The sequence below is a fragment of the Giraffa tippelskirchi genome, chromosome 13 (genome assembly GCF_054371585.1).
Source record: "Giraffa tippelskirchi isolate mGirTip1 chromosome 13, T2T-mGirTip1v1.2.pri, whole genome shotgun sequence".
Classification (NCBI taxonomy): Eukaryota; Metazoa; Chordata; class Mammalia; order Artiodactyla; family Giraffidae; genus Giraffa; species Giraffa tippelskirchi.
This window is the reverse complement of record NC_137287.1, coordinates 118,159,389-118,174,129: the sequence shown is the minus strand read 5'-3', so window position 1 is coordinate 118,174,129 and position 14,741 is coordinate 118,159,389. Positions and strand designations below refer to the sequence as shown.

General features: G+C 45.8%; 1 protein-coding gene and 1 long non-coding RNA gene across 10 annotated transcripts in view; both read right to left on the bottom strand.

The window, feature by feature from the left end:
- Window positions 1-14,741, bottom strand: part of ARFGEF2 (ARF guanine nucleotide exchange factor 2) — a 78,548-nt gene that overhangs the window by 63,505 nt on the left and 302 nt on the right. For 7 of the 9 annotated variants that reach the window (XR_014073101.1, XM_081556835.1, XM_081556838.1 and 4 more), the window contains exons 2-3: window positions 1,331-1,361; window positions 98-221 (exon numbers count right to left, since the gene is read on the bottom strand). Coding sequence is in view for 6 of the 9 variants with exons in the window: in XM_081556835.1 (XP_081412961.1) it covers window positions 98-221; window positions 1,331-1,361 (155 nt within the window). In the remaining 3 variants the exon portion in view is untranslated. Of the gene's footprint in view, window positions 1-97; window positions 222-1,330; window positions 1,362-13,943; window positions 14,180-14,741 lie in introns of those variants that run through there. The other 2 variants (XM_081556839.1, XM_081556840.1) reach the window with 2 other exon arrangements.
- Window positions 9,614-14,726, bottom strand: LOC145532251 (uncharacterized). Its single transcript, XR_014073107.1, has 2 exons — window positions 12,370-14,726; window positions 9,614-10,974 (listed from the first exon to the last, which is right to left on the bottom strand). It is a non-coding gene; the product is annotated as an uncharacterized LOC145532251 (long non-coding RNA).

Below are 14,741 nucleotides of genomic sequence, written 5' to 3'. Positions count from 1 at the left end.
GGTCGGTCCGTGGCCTGGAGGTTGGGGACTCCTGGTATAAAGGACCACCTGTAGCCTGCGAGAATACCCTATATACCACCAACCTGAAACACAGTACCTGTAAGCAGTCGAGGGACGTGCTGACCACCCGGGGGGACCTGGACTGGCAAGCTAGCTCAAACGGAAGGAAATACTTGTCAGCTTCAATGAAGTTTGCCTTTGGTGGTGCGGCAGCACCAAGCCTAGGAGAAAAGCAGGAGAGGGCCGGAGAGGGGAGATGAAAAGAAAAGCTTGCTTGTGCTACTCACCCCGCCATACCACTTTAATTTCCCCTCCCACTTGCAATCATTTAGTTAAAGTGCCTGCAAACTGCATCTGTGGGGCTAGACAGGGAGGAGTTTAAAGACATCCACCAGGGAAAAAAAACACCAAGGCACCACACGCAGAAAACAAGGTCTCCGATGACAGGCTGTCTCGTCAGCAGCCTGGACGTGGATCCTGGATGCCACATCAGAGCTGCATTTCTGAAGTGGGGACTCCAGCTTCATTACTCTGAGGATGAGGGGCCGCCCCATAACAGCACACACTGTCCTATCTGAGGAAGCACGACCTACAAGAGCCAGGGCTTTGCCTCCTCTGTCAAGAGAAGGTGACTGTTGGTGCTGAGTCGCTACGTCATGTCCAACTCTTGCGACTCCACGGACTATAGCCTGCCAGGCTTCTCTGTCCATGGGATTTTCCAGGCAGGAATACTGGAGTGGGTTGCCATGCCCTCCTCCAGGGAATCTTCCTGACCCAGAGATCAAACCTGCATCTCCTGCGTTGGCAGGTGGATTCTTTACCGCTGAGCCACAGGAGAAGCCCCAGAGGAGAGGGTAAGGAAGGTCGAGTTAATGACGATGAACCTTCCACTGGGGCTTCCCAGGTGGCTCAGTGGTAAAGAATCTGCCCACAATGCAGGAGACTGGAGTTCAATCCTTGGCTTGGGAAGATCCCCTGGATGAGGGCATGGCAACCCACTCCAGTATTCTTGCCTGGAGAATCCCATGGACAGAGGAGCCTGGTGGGCTACAGTCCATGGGGTCGCAAAGAGTCGGTTGCAACTTAGCACACACATGCACACACCCTCTCCTCCAAATATGCAGTTGTTGAGCCAGTAATCTGTTAACCTGGCATCAGTACGGACAGATATAGAGTCCTGCCATGTGTCCAGCACTGTGCTGGGAGACTGTGTGCCCCACCCTCCACCTGGGATCAGAAACAGGAGAAAACACACAGAGAAAGACGTTTCCACAGCCACCGCCAATTCCCGTCACACTGCCCTTCAGCAGGAGAAGGTGCCCAGGCTTACCTCTGCTTCTCTATTTCTGCTTTGATTTCATCTGGTTGGGAAGAAAGAAAGGCATGTGAGGAGCAGGCAATGTGTATATAAAAGAAAACAGAACAAAATATTGAAAGCTGTCTAAGTAGGGCAATGATGACCTTTCTTTTCCACATTTCTATGGTAAGTATATATACTTATCCTTTAGCATTTACAAAAATTGTGGTAAATATGCTAATACAAAATTTACCACATTATTTTTAAGTGTACAGTTCAGCAGCATTAAGGACATTTCTATTGTGCTAATATACATAATTATAACTTATAATATATATACTATATATATATAACTTTATAATATATAACATATATATAATTTTTACGAGTTAAAATTAATTTATGAACCTTTACCATGGAGGGTACATCAACTACACGATTACGGTTATAGTCTCAACACTCAGCAGTCACAATCTCAAAGAGAGAGTCTTATTTCTAGGAGGACACGATTTTGTGCCACTGAAACAAGAACATCCTATCTAAACATGCTGGTTTCCCCCACATCCCCTCAGTCGAATGCATTCCTACGTGGTGCACTTGGCAGGCTCATGGTATTATCAAAGCAGGCCAGTGAAGCCGGTCTACCTGAATGCCACGTATTCAGATAACTTCCAAAGGGCCACCCTTCTTTATACAATCTCTTGTTCCAGTGGTCTAGACACTGCATTAGTTACCCTAGCAACTCCAGAACGGAGTGCTGGGAGTGACAAATTTCCTCTCCCCAAACAACTCTACACTAGACTGACTTTTAGGAAGTGAAAACCGAGTAACTGAACTTTACAAGAGGTGGCAATTTTAACCTTCGAGCCAATCTTTCAATGTCCTCTTTCTACACACATAAGAAAGCAGAAGAGAAACATCCGGATGACTAATATCAAACATCTCGCTCAGGGACCATAAGGCCTGTGACACACTGGGTTGGCTAAACAGAGCTCCGTGGTGTGGTTCCTGCCCCTCCAGGACAAGAATCCATGAAGAAGCAGCTTTGGCCTCCTCTCGCTGAGGCCTCAGGCTGTGGGAGTGGCCAGGGAAATCCAGCCCAGGAGGCTGGTGGCCAAGCTTTCCGCTTGCAGAAATCAACATGACACAGCCTGGTGAGGTGAAAGGCAAGAAATGGGTTGGCAATTCTGGCAGAACTAGGTTCTGGGATGGATATCTCTCAGCTAAATGACGCCAAGTGGGTTATTAAACCTCCCTGAATCTTGATGTCCTACTTTAAAAAACATGAGCATGATAAAAAGCAGCTGCGTATGCTCCAAAGACTCTTAACAAGGCAGGTGGGTGTGGGTAACTTTTGACAAACGCGATGTGTTCATGGCTAAGGCAGTGTCAAACATACACAGGTGGTCAATAAATGGCAGTTCTCTGGCTCTTAAGACAGGAGTCGGTAACAGTGCAAAGTCTCTACTGCCATCGGTGAACTACACAGAGCCAGGGGAAAGAAGACAATTAGTGGAACGCCAATCACGTAACAGCTAACATTCACAGGGGCACGGGCCCATCTGGTCCTCCTTACACCTCTGGAAGACAAGAGACTCATCTCCTATCCATGTGAGGTGGGGAATCAGGGCCCAGAGAGGTGAAGTCACCTGTCCACGGTCACAGCCAGGAAGCACCACTGTAGGACTCACAGCCCGGCTGTCTGCTCCAGAGACGCGGAGGGAGAGGGGAGGCGGAGGAGCAGATGGCAGGGCACACCTGCTCCGGTTTACTGCCCCGCGTTTTAATAGGCCCTGCTCTCCTAACTGCCAACTGGGCAATTAGCAGCAATAAATAAGCAGGCTGGAAAGGAGGGAGACCTGAGTGGGGTGCGGCAGCTGCAGCTGCAAGGACATGCTGTCTTCCTGGGAACTCCTTTCTGGGCATTGCTGTCCTACACGAACCCCTCGGGTCACACCTCCTGGTTCATCGATGACTTTAGCACCAGCTCACCTTAGCTCTGCTCCCAGGCTAGGTCCAACAATGACCATGACCAACCTCAACGCCGCTGCTGGTCAACTCCCCCAAGGTTCCACAACATCCCTGGGAACCTTCACCTCCCCTCATACATTCGATCTGCTACACGCCCCCCACTATGCAAATCCACACGGCCCTCGGCCCCTCCCCCTCCCTCCTAAGCCAGCCTGGAGTGTCTGGTCACACTCTGAATCTTGGGTCCCTGTTTGGAATGGCACCACTTCCAGCTCCTCCCTGTACCTGACCACCTCCTGTCCTTCCAGTTGACCTACTAACTGCCCTCAGTGGGCCCTTCTTTGGCCTGTCAGACTTGACTAGGCCAACTTGTCAGCTTTCCCTTTCTTCATTTTTCCAGGATGGATTCCATTAGCAGGATTGTAATCTGTTGCTGTTCGGAGAAGGCAATGGCACCCCACTCCAGTACTCTTGCCTGGAAAATCCCATGGACGGAGGAGCCTGGTAGGCTACAGTCCACGGGGTCGCTAAGAGTCGGACGACTGAGCGACTTCACTTTCACTTTTCCCTTTTATGCACTGGAGAAGGAAACGGCAACCCACTCCAGTGTTCTTCCAGTGTTCTTGCCTGGAGAATCCCAGGGACAGCAGAGCCTAGTGGGCTGCCGTCTATGGGGTCGCAGAGAGTCGGACACGACTGAAGTGACTTAGCAGTAGCAGCAATCTGTTGCTGTTATCATTCAGTTGCTAAGTCATGTCTGACGCTTTGTGACCCCATAAGACTGCAGCACGCCAGGCTTTCCTGTCCTTCACTATCTCCAGGAGTTTGCTCAAACTCATGTCTACTGAGTTGGGTGATGCCATCCAACCATCTCATCCTCTGTCATCCCCTTCTCCTTTGGCCCTCAATATTCCCAGCATCAGGGTCTTTTCCAATGAATCGGATCTTCGCATCAGGTGACAAAAATATTGGAGCTTTAGCATCAGTCCTTCCAACGAATATTCAGGATGATTTCCTTTAGGATTGACTGGTTCCTCTCCTTGCCAAACAATAGGCTTGACTTGCTCTCTGCCCTTTAGTGTTAACTTCTGGCCAAATCCCAAACTTGTATGACCATCCCCTTCTGACCAGTCTCCACCCAATGACAGACCTCTGACAGCAGGGAAAGCTGGCAGGTATCTAAAGGCCCTAACGACCAACCACAGCAGTACCCTAGATCCTGCTGGTTAAGCCCACCTTCTCTACCTCTCCAGAGTCCTCTGCACATCGCATCCCTCTCCTCAGACACCCTCTCGCTCCTTCTTGATGTCACCATTCCTCTTTACTCACGATCAAACAGCCCATTTCATGCAAAAATTAAAAGCCACAAGGAGACTCCTTCAACTTCCTGTTAGCCAATACATAAACTGACCAGCTTGTACTCTCTCCTGCTGGAAAACAATTAGTGTCAAGTCCCTCCACATTTGCAGTATCCCGTCCCTACTGCCTTCTGAGGAACTATTTAAATCCGACCACTTCTCACCACGGGGGACCACCCCCATTTCGCCAGGCCAAGCTGTCACCATCTCCTGCCTGGACCGAGAGCCTCTTTCTTAACTGGTCTCATGGCTTCAACTCTCACTGTTCCTCATGGCCCACAGTGTTCTCTACACAGCAGCCAGAGGGATTTCCTTAAATATAAATCAGATTATATCTGCTCAAAATAGATTGTCCATAACCATTATAATGTAAATCTGATAACATCTGCTCCTTTGCGCAGAACTCCACCAGCTTCTCATCTCACACAGAGTAAAGCTCACAGTTCTGATCTTGGCCTCCAAGCCTCTGAAAGATCTGGGCCCCTGCGATCCCCTCTGCTCTCACCTCCCATCACCCTACCGCAGCTCAGTCATTGCCAGTTCCTGTTCCAGGGCCTTCGCCCCAGCTCCTCCTGCCTCCTGGAATGCCCTCCCGCCCCCAGATATCCACCGGCTCACTCATCGATTCCTTCAGACGACTGTTCAAATGTCACCTCTTCCCTCGTTACCTGAAACTGCCACCCGACCCCTCCTTGTGATTCTTCACTACCTTACCTGCCCTATTTTTTCACTTTACACCAATTTTTCTAGTCTTTCGCCATGTTATTTACCACTTGTGACACACTGTTTTATTTATACTCTGACTTCCCCAGGAGAACATAAACTCTGTGACAACAGAGACTTTGGTCTGTTCTGGTCACTGCTGAATCCCCAGCATCTAGGAATTCCTAGGCACAGAGCAGGTGCTCAATATTTGTTGAACGAATAAACTGTCCTTTCTTCTTAGTTAACCTCTCCTTCAACTGGCTCCGTTCCCAATGATGTTTAAACAAGCTCAAGTCTCTTCTACCTTCAAACAAAGATAAAAATAAAACCAAAAAACCCTCCACAATCCACATCTCCCTCTTCACACCCCAGGCAAACCCTGGGAAAGAGTTGTGTCCATTTCCTCACCTCCCACACCTGCCCCAACCCATTCCAGTCTGGTTTTCACTGTGCCACCTACACAGCTCCAGCTAAGGTCACCCATGACTCGCAGGGCTCCAAAGCTGACGGGCTGTTTTCCAGCTGCTCCGCAGCGACTGACCTTACTGACCTCCCCTCACAGAAATCTTCTCAATTTAAGGGCTTCTCTGGTGGCTCAAATGGTAAAGAATCCGCCTGCAATGCAGGAGACATGGAGACACAAGTTTGATCCCTGGGTCGAGATGATCCCCTGGACAATGAAATGGCAACCCACTCCAGTATTCTTGCCGGGAAAACCCCACGGACAGAGGAGCCTGGCGGGCTGCAGTCCATGGGGTCACGAAGCCACGACCAAGCGAGAGTGAGCACACTGCACACCTGGCCTCGTAAGCACACGTTCGCATTGGCCCTCTGCTTCCCGCCCCATCGCTCCTCCGTTTCCTTGGCGTATTCAGCCTCCTCTGCCCAGCAGGTGGGCCGGAGTTCCTCAGGCCCAGGCTCTCCTGCGTTTCCTTCTCCGTAACACTCAGCTCTTCCTCAGAGGCATTCGCAGCCTTGCCTGCACCTTCAATTCCCACCTGAGTTCGGATGACTCCCCAGTCCTGATTTCCGGTGCAGGCCTGCCTTAGGAACATGAAGCGTGTACGTTCATCCAATATCCAAGTCCCAACTCAGATCAAGCTCCTCCACCCACCTCTCTCCAGATGGTCTTCCACAGCCATCTTAAACAACTGTACCACCATCCCTCCAGTTAGGTGAGTCAGAAACTTGAGAGTCAGCAGTACTGACCCACATTCTGACGTTCTTACCCAATCCAACCTCAGGTTTTCTGGCTTTACCTTCTAAACCAGTGGGGAAGACCTTCATTCCACTCTGTTCCTATGTCACTGCTCTAAGTCTGGGCCACCAGCATTTCTCCCCTGGATGGTGGTAACTGCCTCTCTAGTGGTCCCTGGGCAACCCCTCCGGGTTTCCTCGAAGATGTTCTGAACATAATGGCTCAAGTGATCTTTCCAAAATACAGACCTCTTTACCTACTTCTTCCCTGTTTAGAACTCTGCAGTATTATCTCACTGCTATTGCTCTAAAAATCAGACTCCTCAACACAACCTCCAAGGTTCTGTATGCTGGGGCCCTGGACTACCTCTCCTACCTTATCTCCAAACACTCTCCCCCTCCATCTACCATGCCCCAGTCACACAGTGGCCTCCTTTTCTTTTTTTTTTTAATTATTATTATTAAAACGTAAAAACATCCCAAACTTTAAAGATAACTGTAAAATCACAGGCAGTTGTATCTTTTACTTTTCCTGAACTGTCATATTCCTCTCTGCCACAGGGCCTTTGCCTATGCTGTTCTGCCCCTGCTGCCAAAGTGCCTCTCACCCTAACCTCTTTAATGTTTATTATTATCATTCAGCTCTCAAGACATTCTCAGGGAAACTTTCCTTCATTCCTTGTCCACTTTGCTTGTGGGATCAGGTTTTTCTCCTTCATAGGACTTGTCACGTTACTGGTATGACTCAGAAAACGTGATTATTTGAACAGATCCCTTCTTCCCCATTAATTCCAAGTTCCATGAGAACGGGGTCTTTGTTTTCTTTGTGTCGTGACAGCAGGTATGACATCCAAAGAAAAATCTTTTAAATGAATGTCACCCGGGTTCAGTCAAAAGACAAAAGGACTGTATAGAGAACAAGAACACACTGACCATTCTTTAGGAATGAGGAAAATTTTAAGACTTCTAGGTCCTGGCATAAGAAGGCTGTTCTAAAAGTCTAGAAAACCTAATGAAATACCTAATAAAAAAGCCCAAAGACTCATTTACAACCAAGACAGTAATCCCAAAGAAGCTTCTTATAGAAAGACTCCAGGAATGAACTAGTAAACATTTAAGTATTTTCTAAGATAACCTTGCTGGAAAGAAAGTCAAGTATTTTCCTGGCAGGCCCCCTAAGCCTAGTGAAAATAAATGGTAAGAATTAAACACAGTTCTGAGCTATTTATATGAGAGACTCCATGTAGTTGCTGATTGAGTACACGTTTTCACAAGTTTGTGCTTTTCCATAAAGAATGATCTTACTGTTTTCCCCAGCACTGCTTACAGAGTCTCTCCTGAGATTTACAAGTACGGGGCAGAGCTCTAAACTCTTCCAACCACTTGCCTCGCTGGTGTTGAAATGTCAGAGACCAGCAAAGACGTCCATAAACCAACTAATAAGGGAGGCAGAGAAGAACAAGCATTCAGTTCCTTCTCCTCTAAATAAAAGTAACACCAATGCCTCTGAACTTTAGCAAGTCATTTGTTAGGTGCCAGGTACGTTGTCAGTTATTCATTGTGTTAGTTCATGTAACCTTTACAATAATCCTGTGACACAGGTATTATCACCTTTCTCATCCCAGGAAACCAAGGCTCCCAGAAGCTAAATTATCAGTTCAGGACCACAAGACTAATCAATATGCAGTTTCAAACACAGCTGCCAATGAATTTTCTGCCAATCCGATAAATAAATCCTTTTCAATAATCAAAATCAAATTTTTAGTGCTGCTTCTAGACAGAGGACCTCCTCCTGCAAAATACTCATAAAGCTTTTCAATAAAAAGTAATGTCAGTTAAAAGAGAGTCCTACTATTACTCAAGTTTTATAATCCATAGCACTCATAAACAAAATGTATAATCAAAACACTAGACTTTACTAACATGAAAGTTTTATTCTGTATTCCAACTGAAAGCCTTACTTTATGCTAATTTGGGGATATTTTTGATATTTTTCAAATTTTGCACTTATATTCCTTCTAAGGGTGAGAACAGTTATTTTGAACGCATCAAAGTTAGAGGAACAACAGTGCACAGGGAAAAAGGCATCTTACCATGTTATATGGTCATGTGAATGCTGAATGTTTTTGTATATTAATATGCAACTAAAATTTATGACCCCCTGTAGAAGGAAATGTGGCTTCCCAGCTGGTGCTAGTGGTAAAGAATCTGTCTGCCAATGTAGGAGACGTTAAGACCTGCAGGTTCGATCCCTGGGTCAGGAAGATCCCCTGGAGAAGGAAATGGCAACCCACTCCAGTATTCTTGCCCGGAGAATTGCATGGACAGAGGAACCTGGAGGGCCACAGTCCACAGGGTCGCAAAGAGTCGGACACAAATGAAATGACTTGGCATGCATGGAGAAGGAAATGGCAACCCACTGCAGTACTCTTGCCTGGGAAATCCCATGGACAGAGGAGCCTGCCTTTGCTACCCTGGCAGGGTCAGAAAGAGTCAGACATGATTTAGCAACTGAATGAATGAATGAAAATTTATGAATGTACTCCCTTAACTGGCTTCTTCCTAAAGACATTTAAACAAGTCTGAGTTTTTCTGTCTTTAAAAAAAAGAATAAACCAGAGCACTCCTATGATCTACACTTCCCTCCTCCCCTTCACAGCAAAGCCAATCTTTGGGAAAGGGTTGTGTGTTGCTCACCTCCCACTCACACCTCAGCCCACTCTGGTCTGGTTTTCACCCACATCATGCCACCAAAACAGCTCAAGCTAAGATCACCAATGATCCACATGTTTCTAAACCCTGTATGTTAAAGAGTTGCGAGTCTAAAACTGGACTTTATGATATGTCAGCTGCATGCTGTCATTGTTGCCCACCTGGCTGGGCAGATGTGGGCAAGTTGCCCTTGAGCCTTGGTTTCCCTTTGCCTGCTGTATCCAAAGATGGACATCAATTACATGTCACAACTCTAGAATGAATAAGAGGGACTTTACTGCTGATAAAGAGACAGAGGTCATAAATCAGAAAGATTTAATACCTCAAATGAAGCTTATGGGAAACCAGCTCTTTACTCTCATTTCTTTCTTCCTTTTAGTCCCGAAATTAAACCAAATACATATGCAGTGAAAAGCTGCAGAGAAAAAGCTGTGATCTTTTTGATTACAGGCTTTCAAATACTACATCTCAAAATTCAATTCAACCGTATTCAAAAAATATGGTCTCTTTATTTACTGAAAAATTACCAAACCATCACTGCATAGAAACTTCAGCTCAATATAATGACTGTTTAAGGCTGCACTGAGTACCTCACACAGCACAAGAGCTTCCTTGCCAAGAAGCAATGGTGGTAATGGTTACCGTGGGCTCTGGAGCCAGGCTGCCAGTGTTCACAGGCTGGCTCCACGGCTTTCTGGTTGAGTTAGTCAGCCAAGTTCTTTAGGGCTCAATAAGGATAATAATAGTAAGAACTAAACTGCATGTAAAGTACATGGCACTGTGCCTGGAACACAGAAATGCTTAGTACATGGTTGATATCATATAGTTATTATATAACATGTGATTTTTAAAAAGTCACTCACTTGACTGGGTGACAATGATGCATCAATGTTAGGTTCATCACTATAAAGATGTCCAATTCTGGTGAGGGATGTTTGTAAAAGCATGTGTGTTGGGAGGGAATATGGGAATTCCTTGTACCTCCTGTGCAATTTTGCTGTGAACCTAAAACTGCTCCAAGATTAAAGTCACTTAATTTCATACAAAAAACATAGGTATGTTTAACGACAGCTGGCAGTTACAGAGCACTCAGCCCTTACATGGCACTTTGTGGGTTAAATGACGAAATAAAACACTGCATCTCTTATACATGAAGAGTAATGTTAGAACAATTCAGTTCAAGTTTTGGAGATTTCAAAATCTTCCCACACTATTTAAAAACACTCAGATTATCTTGTCAAGTCTCTAAACTTCATAGTTTTTTTAAAAATTTATTTTTAATTGGAGGATAATTGCTTGATAATGTGTTGGTTTCTGCCATACAATGTGAATCGCCCATAAGGATACATATATCCCCTCCCTCTCGAGCCTCCCATTTCCTATCCCATCCCTTTAGGTCATCACAGCACCAGGCTGAGCTCCCTGTTATACAGCAACCTTCTGCTAGCTTCTAGTTTACACGTGGTAATGCATATATTTCACTGCTGCTGCTGCTGTTGCTAAGTCGCTTCAGTCGTATCCGACTCTGCGCGACCCCATAGACGGCAGCCCACCAGGCTCCTTCGTCCCTGGGATTCTCCAGGCAAGAATACTGGAGTGGGCTGCCATTTCCTTCTCCAGTGCATGAAAGTGAAAAGTGAACGTGAAGTCGCTCAGTCGTGTCTGACTCTTTGAGACCCCATGGGCTGCAGCCTACCGGGCTCCTCCAACCATGGGGTTTCCCAGGCAAGAGTACTGGAGTGGGGTGCCATTGCCTTCTCCGATATCTCAATGGTACTCTTTCACAATTCGTCCCACCATCTCCTTCCCCCACTGTGTTCACAAATCCATTCTCTTCGTCTCTAATCCTGCCCTGCAAATAGGTTCATCAGTACCATTTTTCTGGATTCTATCACAGGGTTTAAGACCAGAAACATAAAAAGATCATGGGAAAGAATAACTCTCAAGTAAGGCAGTTGTGAAAGGAAGGTTTAAAAATGTGATTATATGCTCCAACTGGAGGGTTGAAAGGTTCGTTTATTAATATATATCAAAACTTCATTATGAAAGTAAAGAGCAACAGCATCCCTGGGGTGATGAATACTCTCACAGGTTCTTCTGATTTCTCAATCAAGGTTGGAAGTCCACGATTTTCTAACTGGTCAGACCCTACCTATGCATTTGGCCTTTAGTGAAGATGAATGCTGTTCAGCTGCTAAGTTGTGTCTGACTCTTTGTGACCCCATGGACTCCAGCACGCCAGGCTCCCGTCCTTTACTATCTCCTGGAGCTTGTGCAAACTCATGTCCATTGAGTCGGTGACGCCATCCAACCATCTCATCCTGTCGTCCCCTTCTCTTCCTGCCCTCAGTCTTTCCCAGCATCAGGGTCTTTTCCAACGAGTGGGCCCTTTGCATGTCTCCTTGAGATTACTCCAAACCTATTAATCCTGATCATGGAACCCCTGTCTTCATTGAGCTAGGCAAGTTAATACTCTAATAAACAGAGCCTTTTAGTCATGTAATTACATTCTTATTCATTGCATCTATAAACCAAATAGAGCAATAAGTCATTCCTGAATGAAGAACCAACCTAAGTTAAGAACATCAAGCCAGGTGCTTCAGGTGTCTGTGGTTTGTCACAGTTTCAAATAATAAATAGCACAGCAAGCCTATACGGTGTACCTACTGCACGCCAAGTGTTGTGCACACGTCAGTTAACTTCATCTTTAGAACAGCCCCAAGAGAAAGGTGTAACATCTGTCCAAGATCACAAAGACAGCAATTGGAAGGCAAGGGATTTGAAGTCAGGCAGGCGAGTCCAGAGAACACACTCCAAACCCCTACACCACACAGCCCCCGCATCCCCTATTCCCTCCCCCCAACACACCAGGACTCCTGGAAGGTCACAGAAGCTGTTTCGAGGAACAGCTCCTACTGGTCAACATTTCAACTTCTGAGTGGTCACTTACAGTTCCTCTTACCAAAACGATAGGTAATCTCTAAAATACTCGTCACGCTGCAGTGCTTCTTGTGCACGGGAATGTGTCAGCTACTTTTCGTGTGCGTGCTCAGTCGTGTCCGACTCTTTGAGACCCCCTGGACTGTAGCCTGCCAGGCTCCTCCGTCTGGATTCTCTGGGCAAGAGTACTGGAGTGGGTTGCCATTTCCTGCTCCAGACAGGGATTGAACCTGCATCTCCTGCACTGGTAGGTGAATTCTTTTACTGCTGAGCCACCTGGGAAGCACCCTTCAGATATTTTTACTGGACACAAAACTGGGCCTTGAGATGCAGGGTGAAATATCACCAGATACTTTGCTGTATCTTTTTTCTGCAGTCCTTTATTTAACAGCAATGAAACACAAGTACCGTCTTAAAAAAAAAAAAAAGATGGCCAGTTTAACACAACACTTTACACAGGTTACTTTATAATAATTACTCAATTTGATGATGAGATACCATGACAATCAGCTATTCAATTAACCTGTATCAATTACTTCCTTTATAGGCTATTTTTTTTTCTTAACATTATATATCCCATAACATTATATGGGATATTTTATTTAATTCATCTATATTGTTTGACAAGAAAAATATTTTTAATGGAGAATTTATATTTTCAGTATAGGCTATTTCTTACAATTCACCACCAAAATACTGAATGTGTGTTCCACAATTCAGGTTGGAAAAATCTGAAGTTCTCAACAAAGATATGATCTAAAAATATCTAAAAACCTCCCAATGTTAAGGCTCTTTTTATAACCCATGTGGTGATTTTATAAGTAGGTTCCAACAAAGTGATATACGATTTGGTGAAATTTTGATGTTAAGTTTTCTGAAGGGCGAATGAAAACTTTGCCAAATAACTATTTTCAAACTTCTGCAACAATTCACTTAAAGTAACAATGAGAGGATAGAACACAGGCAGATGTCAAAGTAGAGCTGTAAATACCCGGCTTTCGCCTAACTGCTTTGTAGGGTTTATCCTACATTCCTGATAAAACAATATCCAACAGTTAGCCTTGGTTTTCTGAATAAAAAAGCTTTACAAATCTAAATCTCAGTGAGTTCCTTCAATTGATCCTGAATTTCACAGGACTAGCATCTGTTCCCAGATTATCTCAGCAACAACCACCTTTGTTATCAATAGTTCTTGATCCTTGAGGGTGTCTCAAACCCACAAAAAGTAGGGCCTTCCTCCCAGAAAAATAAATGCAAAGCTCACAAACCCATTCCTAGGCCCCAAGACTCCCAGAGTATCTTGCACCAAATGAAGAGAGAAAAGTGATGGTAACCTTAAACCTCAAAAGGTGACAGAAGAAAATCAAACTTTCCATTTACTCAGTCACTTGTTAGGAAAACAGGTCTTTTTACAGATTCCAAAGCAAAGGCACTGGGACAGCGAATTAACCGAGAGGCGACTCTGGGCAAATGTACTGATCCTCACCCACTGTCCTCTCCTGAAATCCCACGTGGCGGATACTTCCTGACTTTTAGTACTTGGCTCAAATGTCCCCTCCCCAGAAAGGACTACTTTTCTTGACCATGCTGTCTCAGGCCCTCTTTATTACATTTTGCTTGTTTACAAAAAATTTTACAAAAGTAATTAACAAAAAAATTACTAGTACAGAAGTATGTATTAGTATTAAAAAATGTCTCATTAATCTTTAAATTTACTTACTTCATCTTCTCTATTAGAATATAAGCTCTGTAAGGGCAAATACCTTGTCTGTCTTCTTCCCCACTGTATCCTCAGTGCCTGGTACACAGTGGGCATTTGATAAATAAATATTTGCTGAATGACAGAAACTAAGACAGGATGTTGATAATGGAATCAACTACTAAGGTTTTAACTAGGGATGAATGAAGACTTCTCCCCGTCGCTCAGTCATCTGTGGGTCCATTCATGTCGGCACCATCTACCGTGTGCCAGGCACTGTTGGGGATCCTGCAGTGAGTAAGACAAGTATCTGTGCCCTCACAGACCCTCTGTTTGAGAACGAGTAGGTCTCTTGCACACTACAATACCTGGGAGGTGCAGGATAACTCTCTATATTCCCTCCTGGAGGGAGTTATGGGCGATACCCAAATTAAAGAAAAACAGTCAGCACTTGGACACTTACAAAGCAGGCCTCAGTTTTCCCTAAACCAGCTGGGCGGCTCTTCCCAGCTGCCCAGTTCACAAGGGACAACTCCAACCAGGAGAACCCACGTAAAGAAAAACTTAAGAGCAAGAGCTGCTGCTTCTGAGGGTGCGAGGGAACGAACCAGGAAATGGGACGGCAGGGAGTCGTGGCAAGAACCCAGAGCTGGGAGGCTGGAGAGCCGGCCCTGGCTGTCACCAACTTGCTGGGTGACCTTGGGCCAGTCTCGAGCTGCCAGGGCACCAGGTTCCCCCCGGATATAATAAGGAGGCCGCGCGGGTGGGCCTTGGGGTCGCGGGGGGAAAGTGGCGCCCAGGAGGCCGGGCTGAGGCCGGGTTGGGTAACGGCCAGCATGGGGAGGCCGGCGCGGGGCCGGGC